Below are 10,548 nucleotides of genomic sequence, written 5' to 3'. Positions count from 1 at the left end.
TACGCTGAGGCTATCTCCCTTTTTTACTGACACTTACGCTGAGGCTATCTCCCTTTTTTACTGACACTTACGCTGAGGCTATCTCCCTTTTTTACTGACTCTTACGGAGGCTTACGTTGTTGACACTTACGTCGCCCTTACGTTTCTATCGCGCAAAAGTTACTAAAAAGTGACTTCTGGGACGACGGCGATAGAAATATCGCAGCAAAAACGCAAACATGGCGTCCGCCAGCTTGTTGTTGCTGTCGTGGGTATGTGTTGCTTGGTTCAGAAAATTCTCTTTGGCTACTTTAGGACCGTTATTTAAGTCGATTTCGCGACGAAAATGTGCAGAAAATGTGCCGGGAGCCGAGCTGTGATGGACAAACATGAAAAGTTCCACAGAAACGAGGTTTTTAATGCCTAAATAGCGTTTTTCTCGGCGGCCAGCCAGTTCTTGTGTGCCTATGCCTGTGTGTGTGCGTTTGAGGGTACCAAAATTCGCAGCCCGAAAAAAGGTTGAGGAAGAAAAAGTTTTTTTCTTCCAACTTGGCACTTGGGTGGCTGTGCTTGTGTGTGTGTACAGTCGGCCTGCTAATTTTACGCAAAAAACCACAACAATAATGTGTAAAAATAGTTTACGATTGCAATTGCGTGTGCGTGTGTATGGGCCTGCATGTGTGTGTGCGTAGTGGGTTGAGCCTGTGTGCGTGCCATTTTTCCGGCAGGCAAAAAACTCTCCATTTGCTACACTGAAAAATCGATAAAAATGCAGCAAGACTTTCGGTGTTGATTTCACTAGCCAAAAAAAAAAAAGCGAAAACTAAAAAAATGATTCCTAACCGTTTCCACCTTTCTCTTTTTTCTCCCCCACAGCTTTTGTAACTAAAACTCCGTTTTGACATCACTTTCATCATAATCTGAATAAAAATAATAATAATATAAAAAACCACAAAAAATATGATATAAAAATAAAAAAAACACCATCGAAAACGAATCAAAAAATAATACAAACAAATATAAAACGCAAATAATTGAAAGTTACAGCAAAAATACATAAAAAAACCAAAAACAACATAGCTCAAAAGTAAAAGTCAAAGCAAAAACTTTTTAAGTTTTTTGGACTCTTTGTTTTTGTTTCGTTTGCTTTGCAAAGAAAAAACACACACAAATCGGAAAAACGAGAATTTTTACGCCGCCCGTCGGTGTGAGCGAGACAGACAGACAGAGAGAGAGGGAGAAAAAGCGACTGCGCAAATAAAAAAATTAAAAACAAACAAACAAAAAAAAAAAACAAGCCAAGCTTGAAACGAAGACTTTCAAATAAAACAACAACAAAACCAACAACAACAACAAACCAAACAAATTGAAACGCTGTGAAATTAACTCGTCAATACTCAAAAGCACCAACAAATAAATAAATAAAAGAAAATAAAAGGCAAACTACGGAGGAGCAAGAAAAGCGGAGTTCAAAAAGAAAACGGCAAAAGCACTGAAAACAAAAAGCAACGGAAAACTAGAGGAAAAACAAAGCCAACGGCGCTGCGGCGTTCGAACTCTCGAATAAAAAACAAAATAAAACCGAAAAAAATACACTTTGAAAAACGCTAAATCAATCCCAAAATTCCTCATTATTTTTCCTGAAAAGCTTTAATTTAATTACGAATTTTTTGTTGTTAAGTCAAAGTGAATTAAATTTGCTAATTAATTTAAATTAAGACAAAACAACAACAGCAACCGAGCTACAAAAGCAGCAGCAACAACAAACAACAACCAACCAACAACAAACAACTGAATTAATGTTTTAAAGTACAAAATAACCGGGAGTAAATCAACAACAAATAATTTAAACATATTAAAAACGATTTAATTTAAAACGCAACATCAATCTAAATTATTTAACTACAAAAAAACAAACACTGCTAGTATCTAAGTCGAAAAAATAAAAACTTGGAATAGCCCAAAAGGGCGGAAAGGAAGTGAGAGGCAGAGCGATAAACGGAGGAAGCAGCAGGGAGAGCAGAATAAAACCGATTAAGCAACAATTGTGCCGCAAAAAGTGTGAATAGAAATAATATATACTACAAATATAACGGTAACAATAAAGAAAACATTTAAAACCAAAAATCTACAAGAATTCTATAAGTTTTAAGTCACGTTTTACACAGACCTACAACAACAACAACACCAGCAATTTAACTTAGCCAATAAATAAAAAAATATATATTAGTGAAGAAAAAACGGATTAAGAATAAAATATATATATAGAAATCGCATAACAAACTCAAAACTGCGGCCTTGCGCCAAAGAAACAGTTTTTATTTTTTCCAATAAAACATTGTTTTTTACTAGTTTTCAATTCAGTTTTTTTTATAAGTGTACCTAGTGAGAAATGTTAAAAGTCTAAAACAGCAAAAGCAACTGCAACAAACGGAAGTAAAACGGAGAAAAGAAAAACAAAACAAATTCAAAGAAAGATTTAACAACTCTGTGATAATTACTGTAAATTTATAAATTTAAATAAACAAAAAAAGAAAAACGCAAAGGAAAACCACAAAAAAAATCCCTAATGGAATGAAAGGCAAAACCCGTAATTTTTAACAATAGGCGAAGAAGAAGGAGCGAAGAGGAAGCTGAGAACAGAAAAACATCTTAAACCAACAACAACAACAACAACTTTACACTTAAGAGCAAATGCAAATGAAAAGATAAAAAACATTGAAACAAATTCGTGATATCTTAAAGGACTTCGATACATATATACTATAGTATATTATATATTATATTATATAAACTATTAAACTAAGCTTAAATCTAGTGAGCGAGAACAGAGAAAACAAAACAAAACAAAGGAATAAGTGAAAAATAACAAAACCAACCAACACAAAGCAAAAATAAAAACCCTAGGTTATAAAAAGACTTCAAAACGCATTCAAAAATATATATATTTAAACAAAACAAAACAAAACAAAATAAATCGTAGGCTTAAAGTTCAACATAGAAAATGAGCGAGGATAACTCCACATAACGGGTGTCCTATATCTATTATATATAAAAACAAAAGAAAACCTTAAACTCATAATTTTTGCTTAGTGAATAGTAAATGAAACAGCAATAAAACATCAACCGCAACAACAAACAAATTATACAAATCGTGCAACCGAAAAGTAATAGCAACGTACAGCGAAACAAAATAGGAAATCGACACTGAGAGAGAGGAACCGGAAACGGAAGTCCCGAGAAGAAGAAGCAGGAGAAGATTCGAACCTCGTCCCCAAAAATCATCGTTGTACTAAGGGTATTCGAAAGTAAATTAAAAATAAATCACTACTACTTCCTATAAACCACAACGATTGCCTACAAAATATATATTATATATATGTATACTATATAGAAAACAAAAAACAATATAATCAAGCAAAACACAAAATATTCAAATATCAAACAAAAGCTAATCTAACCCAAAAGTAAAAAGTATTCCCAGTGTATTTTTCTAGTAAAACTAAAGTAAAAATATAAAAAAATCAACCAAAATCATTTCAAAAAATGCAATAATTCAATGATAATTCAAAACTCGAACAAAAATAAACAAAAACACCAACGGCAGCAGCTGGTATGCATTTTCATCGTAAAACAACAATATTTTGAATACACAAAACAAGCAAATATATAAAAAAAAACTTTAGAAAAAAAAACCTACAACAGACCCAGGAAGGAACTTCAAACTACCAAAACAAACCAACAACGTTACAATATTTGTCGGCATTTTTTACAAGAAAAAAAACACACAACAACAAGGAACACAAAAACAAACCAACAACAGCAAAGGAAAGCTAAGAAAAACAACCATTTTTTGCGGGGCATGCCCTCAAGAAAAGAAAAAATTTTTTATTAACTTCGAAGACAAGGAATTTCAGTGCCTCTTGTGCCAGTGTTTAGCCAAAATATATATACACAAAAAACAAAACAAACAAATTAAAAACAAAATACGTATTTATTGCTTAGTTTTTTCTCTTTGATATAAAAAACACAAAAAATTAAAAAAAAAAATAAAACCTAAAAATACCCCTAAAGAGAAAACTAAAAATAGATCCATAAATCTGTTTTCGGTAATTTTTCGCGCTTTCTTCAACTTCAACTCTCGTTCCAATCGTTCTCGTCATTCGCATCCATTATCGGTTTACCGGGTTGGGTATAACTGACCGTACAATACCAACAACATCGCAATTACCATCGCCAAGAACCAGTCTCCAATTTGCTAGTCCTTATCAGCATTTTTCTTTGTTTGCTAATATCCAATCAATCAATCCAACATGAATACCCAATCGAAGGTGTACCGCACCGGCGAAGGTAAGTGGGGAATTGGGTCTCTTATTTACGGAATATTTACGCAACACTCAAGAACCGGTTCTGATTTTTATTATTTTTAGAAATCCGGTTTTTTATTTTTAATTCCACATCAAATAAGGGCGATAAATTGGTACACATGTGATCCGAAAATTCTGATACATTTATATGTGGGAGAAATCTAAATCTTTAATTACAAAACTTCTTTTAATCTTTGTACCTAAAATGTTTTTTACAGAGCTACTTTATTAATAGAAATTTTTCCTAAATATTTTTAATATAATATGTTTTAAGGGGAAACAATTTTGTTTTGCATAAACCTACAATTTCTCATCCTTATAATCTTGAATATTCTCTTCCCTCCAATTTAATGCTCCAGAAATCTATGACAACTTGCCATGCGATGGTTATTTCAACATGAATGCCATTCGCAATCTGGGAATTCCCACTACATTTCCGACCATTGGAACCTTTACGCTTGACTCAACTACGCTGGGATTGCAGCCGCAAGGTCAGGGACCGTCGCCCCAGCAGCATCAACAGCAGCATCAACAGCAGCAGCAGCAGAATATGCATCATCACCAACAGCAGCAGCAGCAACACCAACAGCAGCAGCATATGCAACAGCAGCAGCAACAACATCAGCAGCAGCAGCAGCAACATCAACAGCAGCAACAACATCAACAGCAGCAGCAACATCAACAGCAGCAGCAGCAGCAACATCAAAGCATTGGAATGTTTGATGCCAACGAGGTTAACGACGTCATCCAGAATCCTCCTCAGATCGGTGTATTCCAATCTAACAGCGTTTTGACCAACGGGGCTGGGAGCTCCTCTTCAATCTTTGGCTCCCAGTCGAGCAATTCTTCGGCCGCAGCAGCGGATCCCAGCCAGACCACCCGGGAAACTGGCATTATCGAGAAGCTGCTGGTGAGTGGAAAAGGGAACCTTTCACTTGACCGCAATATCTAATTTTATTTATTCCGTCTTAATTATAGCACTCCTATGGATTCATTCAGTGCTGCGAGCGGCAGGCGCGACTCTTCTTTCATTTCTCGCAATTCAGCGGTAATATTGATCATTTGAAAATCGGAGATCCCGTGGAGTTTGAGATGACATATGATCGCCGTACCGGCAAGCCGATAGCTAGTCAAGTGTCTAAGATAGCCCCTGAGGTTGTGCTTTCCGAGGAGCGCGTCACCGGCACGGTGACCACCGAGCTGCGCACGGATAGCGCCAACAACGTGCTCAACTCCAGCGAGACCACCGGTCGCATAAGCTATGAGAACCGAGGCGAATGCTTCTTCTTACCCTATACCAAAGACGATGTGGAGGGCAATGTCAACTTGCGCGCTGGCGACAAGGTCAGCTTTCAAATCGCAACGAACCAAAGGTTAGGATTAGTTGATAAATAAATAAATAATAGTAATAATTCAATAATCTTTTATTCTACAGAGGTAACCTAGGCGCCTGCCATATTCGCCTAGAGAATCCGGCCCAGCCGGTCAAGTATCGTGGCGTGGTCTGTTCGATGAAGGAGTCGTTCGGCTTCATCGAACGCGCCGATGTGGTCAAGGAGATATTCTTTCACTTCTCGGAGGCCGAGGGCAATGTGGAGCTGCGTCCCGGTGACGATGTCGAGTTCACCATCCAGACGCGGAGCGTAAGTGGCAGCGGCGATCCGACCAACCCCAACCTCCTTCAGTCAAAAATGCAGTCTGCATCTGTGCCTCCGCAGGGCCGTGAATTTGCGTGCAACATCACGCGCCTAGCACCGGGATCGGTTATCTTCGAGGACGTGGACAGCACGGTGTATAAGGGCCAGGTGCTCAAGTCCCTTGATCGCAACAATCCGGTGCGCCAGAACAATGATCCCTTGCCAGGTCGCATCCGTTACAGGGCTTTGGATTACTCCGAGGTGGAGGTACCGTTCGGGGACAAGGACCAGAAAGGTGATTTCACCCTGCGTCATGGTGATTGGGTTCAGTTTCTACTCGCCACCGATCGGCGTGATCAATTGCAGCGGGCCACCTCGATTGCCCTGTTGGACGAGACCTTCAAGGTGTCCGGCGAGAAGAGAGAGCAGGGCACTATTGCCTCACTGAAGGAGGGCTTCGGCTTCCTGCGCTGCGTAGAGCGGCAGGCACGTCTATTTTTCCACTTTACTGAAGTTTTAGATACGGTAAGAATAATAAGAATTAATTTATTTAATTAACTACTCTATCAATAACCTTTTATCCTGGTTACAGAGCCGCGAAATCGATGTCAACGATGAGGTGGAATTCACTGTCATTCAGGAGCCTGGATTGGCCTATAATAACTCGCGTTTGCAGGCCATACGCATTAAACACTTGCCGCCCAACTCAGTGCAATTCGAAACTCTAATGGCCAGCAACATAGAGGGTATGCTTAATTCATTACCATTCTAATATGTATCTTTTCTGACCCGTTAAATCTGCGAGCAGGTTGCGTAACACGAGAGGCGCCCAAGAGCCCAATTAAATCTCAAGATCGCGTTGAGGGCGGTGTTATTACCTACGAGCATGCCGATGTTAAAAAGACTATAATGTATTTTCTTAAAGACTGCGAAAAACCACCAAGGATTGGGGAGCGAGTACGCTTCGATATTTACATGGTAAGTTTAATCTTTATGATATGTTTGGAATTCAAATCTTATACTTATTTTATTACACCAGGTCAAACGTAACAAGGAGTGTATAGCTGTCAACGTACAGCAAGTTTCGCTGCAGCAACAGCAACAACAACAGCAGCAACAGCAGTTGCTTCTTAACCAGCCGAATGCTGGAGGAAACCAGAATGACCAGCTTTCTGGATTGTCGAATGGAATCAGTAGCAGCAGCTCCAACGCCTCGCTGCAGAATGGCTATGTTATGCACGGCAGCCCCGGTGGCAGCACCAGCAGCGTAGGCAGCAACAATCCGGGCCACCTGGACGATTTTAAGTTGGAGAACAACAATCATGCCGGATCCGAGTCTGGTCAGGTGTACCGTGGCTTCATAGCCGTTATGAAGGAGAATTTTGGATTTATTGAGACTTTGTCCCACGACGAGGAGGTCTTCTTTCACTTCAGCAACTATCTGGGCAACCCCAACTGGTTGGAGTTGGGTCAGGAGGTGGAGTACACTCTTGCTCGGAACGGAAATACCTCCGTTTCTGGAAATTGTCTGCCGGCGGAGAATGTTCGCATGCTGCCCAAGAACTCTATTCCTCAGCCGGCTGTGCTTGAAACCACGCACAATGGCGTGGTGGCTCGTCCGCTGCGCTGCATCAATCCCGACCAGCAGGAGTACGCCGGTCTCATTGAAATTCTTGACGAGCTGCGCACCACTGTCATTTCGCAACACGAGTTCGGGATCACCAGTCTGGTGAACAAGAGGGATCTGCTCCAGAAGGGCGATCTTGTTAGCTTCCGCATTGATGAGAGCGGTCGGGCAGCGAACGTGAATGCCGTCAGGCAAAAGAAACGCGCCACTGTGGACTCCATTAAGGGACAGTTTGGTTTTCTCAACTTTGAGGTGGAGGATGGCAAGAAGTTGTTCTTCCACATGTCCGAGGTGCAGGGCAATACTGTCGCTCTACATCCAGGGGACACCGTGGAGTTCTCCGTGGTCACCAATCAGGTGGGCTAACAACTATTATTATTTACATTGATTATGTACTAACAGGTTGTACTTCTATTTCATCAGCGCAATGGAAAGTCTTCGGCTTGCAATGTTCTGAAAATAAACGATCGTCCAGATCGTCTGATCTCGCGCCTCAAGCTCAACGGCGATGACACTGTGCCGCGCCTAATCCTCATTCGTGCACCAAAGGGACCGCAGGGCAAAGGCTTTTCTGTTCTAGCGCGTCATCCACGCATTCCAGGTGAGATATAATGCACATTCCACCAATTAATAGAAAGGTTTTACATGTGACAATAATATTTTTCAGGCATCTTGGTGGAGTAGATTGCTGAAAATGTTGCATTAGCAAGACAGGATATTAGATGCACATCAAAGACACTTACCTACAGCTATATATATTCTTGTACGCAAGCCATAAGCGAGCAGGCTACCAATCAACCAACTAACAGCAACGTGAACTTGTCGCCCTAACCATATACACACACATTTATAACGAATATAATCCCTAGAAGCAAGCAAACACTATTGGAAACGATCGTAATTGATAATAATTGATAGCAAAGGCATACATTTAATATTTACGAAACTACTTAACGGCAACTCAACAAGAGAACTCTTCGTGTCTGAAATCGAAACTTATTTGTAATATTACCAACTAACCCCTCCACCATTGAAACGCTTTGTTTTCAACTAGACGCAACCGTGATCCGAGTTGTGGCCAGTTTAAAGCAAAATGAAATTGAAATCCAAGTGTCTGAGAGATGAAACCAAAACGTTTGTATACGTATACTATTTTCTACTAGTTTGCTCTAATTTTAACTAATTAAAAACCAATGCGAAAAACAAAGCAAAGTGAGAAAAAGGAACTAGCAACTTACAGGGCTTTCACAAAAATTACTACAAGTTTGAAATCACGTTTAAACGTAATTTTAGATTTCTTAAACAGCGTTTGGCACTTAATACAATGACATTTTGTCTTTGATTCGTGTGAGTAATTTGCACGGAGCAGCTTATTGATGTGTGTGTGCCGACCTCTGTTGTATACTGTTTGTGAGGCGGCAGAAAACGAACAGAGCTATTCCCTATGCCCACTTAATGGGAAGCTGCCGACCGCTGATCTAAAAGTATAGAAGTTTTTCTGAATGAATTAATTTAGCTAAAATTTGATTTAAAAGTGATTTCAAAACCCTGGTGATTTCTGTTGCACCCCAGTTAATCTATGAAGTATTTATTCTAGAATGGCATCGAAATCCTTGCATAATTGCGTTAGAAATTGTATAAATCAACACTCTCTAAATACATTTATATATGGATGCTTCTACTGTATCTTGCTCTACTCGTATTCTTTCGTACTTCTCGAAAACTGTTCTTTCACTGCTTTCAATCTTACTGTTAACGAATTATATTTATTGAATAATTATTGTTCTGCGGCGGCAACAGTTACGTAGATCAACAACCGCAGTAGCAACGTCAAACAACAAATCAATCAATGAAGTGAATGAAGAAGAAAGTATTTATATCTACAAGTACATATATATTTTACATATTCATTAACGTAATAATATTAATTATCATTTCCTTTGATTTGATCTTTGCTTGTGAACACACACCAAGTTGTTTCGCCAATTCTTTTTTTGCATTCAGACGGTTGCATTAACTTATTACATAGCATCTACACCTTAAATATTTATTTAAAGCAACAACAAAACGCATTGCGAAAATTCACAAAAAAAAATTGAGCAGAGAAGTAAATTACAAAAAGTTTTGTGTGACGATGAAGAGCAAATTTAATTTGCTGCGCCAAATCTGTTGAAACCATTTAATGAAGATTATAAAAATAATTTTTAAAAAATCTATATACATATATGGAAAAAAACTCAAAAAAATAATAAAAAAAAAAAAAAAACAAACCTTATGAGCGTGTGTCGGTAACAAAGAGCAAATATTGTGAAAATTATGAATTTCAATTACTAAGAAACAAAAAAAATAATGTAAAAAAAACATTTAACAAGCTAACAACAAATTTGGGATCAGTACGTCCTATTATAGCCATGTTATATACAACTACAACAGCAAAAACCACAAAAACTTACACTAAGCAACACAGACACTCACAGACAAAAACCAGAACAAAGAGCAAGAAAAAATAGTAACTTTAATATTGTATAACGATTATACATCTACATATACTATATAGATATATGCCGGATATATATCCCGAGGGGTATATCCTGTCGGGCGGGTGGGGTAACTGAGGTTGATGAATTAGTCGACAGAAATGCCAAACGCCATCACAGCCCAAAACATTTTCACAGCGGCCGGCACCTGGGCGTTTTGTCATTCATGCAATGCAAGAAATGAACAGCACAGTAACTAAAATCCTTATTATGAAAAACCAACAAAAACAACATAAAAAACATTTAAAACAAAATCTAAAAAAAATCGAAAAAACTCCAAAATGTAACAAAAACATCAAAAAAGATTAAAAAATACAAGAAAAATACATACATACATATGTGCTTGAATACGAAAAAAAAAATCGCAAACTATATAAGTCAAATAATACAACAACAACAGA

General features: G+C 38.4%; 1 protein-coding gene across 3 annotated transcripts; it reads left to right on the top strand.

Moving 5' to 3' along the window:
- Nucleotides 1-233: 233 nt before the first annotated feature.
- On the top strand, nucleotides 234-10,421 carry LOC119553346 (cold shock domain-containing protein E1). Of its 3 annotated transcripts, XM_037863685.1 has the most exons (11): nucleotides 285-391; nucleotides 856-4,329; nucleotides 4,706-5,256; nucleotides 5,325-5,719; nucleotides 5,782-5,989; nucleotides 6,065-6,508; nucleotides 6,576-6,729; nucleotides 6,792-6,961; nucleotides 7,023-7,967; nucleotides 8,034-8,211; nucleotides 8,278-10,421. In XM_037863685.1, the coding sequence occupies exons 2-11, from the start codon at nucleotides 4,293-4,295 to the stop codon at nucleotides 8,292-8,294; spliced, it is 3,099 nt and encodes a 1,032-aa protein (XP_037719613.1). In that variant the 5' UTR covers nucleotides 285-391; nucleotides 856-4,292; the 3' UTR covers nucleotides 8,295-10,421. The 3 variants fall into 3 exon arrangements, with proteins under 3 accessions (XP_037719612.1, XP_037719613.1, XP_037719611.1); XM_037863684.1 differs by lacking the exon at nucleotides 285-391 and adding an exon at nucleotides 234-251 and having other exon boundaries at nucleotides 5,782-6,508; XM_037863683.1 differs by having other exon boundaries at nucleotides 370-391; nucleotides 5,782-6,508.
- The last annotated feature ends 127 nt before the right edge of the window (nucleotides 10,422-10,548 follow it).

The sequence above is a fragment of the Drosophila subpulchrella genome, chromosome 3L (assembly GCF_014743375.2).
Source record: "Drosophila subpulchrella strain 33 F10 #4 breed RU33 chromosome 3L, RU_Dsub_v1.1 Primary Assembly, whole genome shotgun sequence".
Classification (NCBI taxonomy): Eukaryota; Metazoa; Arthropoda; class Insecta; order Diptera; family Drosophilidae; genus Drosophila; species Drosophila subpulchrella.
Note: the sequence above shows the minus strand (reverse complement) of the source record. Positions and strands in the feature narration are given on the sequence as shown.

Bases quoted from the DNA above. Each gene is read 5' to 3' on its own strand.
- LOC119553346 (XM_037863684.1), top strand. From the start codon at position 4,293: ATGAATACCCAATCGAAGGTGTACCGCACCGGCGAAG. The intron at 4,330-4,705 runs GTAAGTGGGGAA...TTAATGCTCCAG, and splicing joins GGTGTACCGCACCGGCGAAG to AAATCTATGACAACTTGCCA. The intron at 5,720-5,781 runs GTTAGGATTAGT...TTTATTCTACAG, and splicing joins CAAATCGCAACGAACCAAAG to AGGTAACCTAGGCGCCTGCC.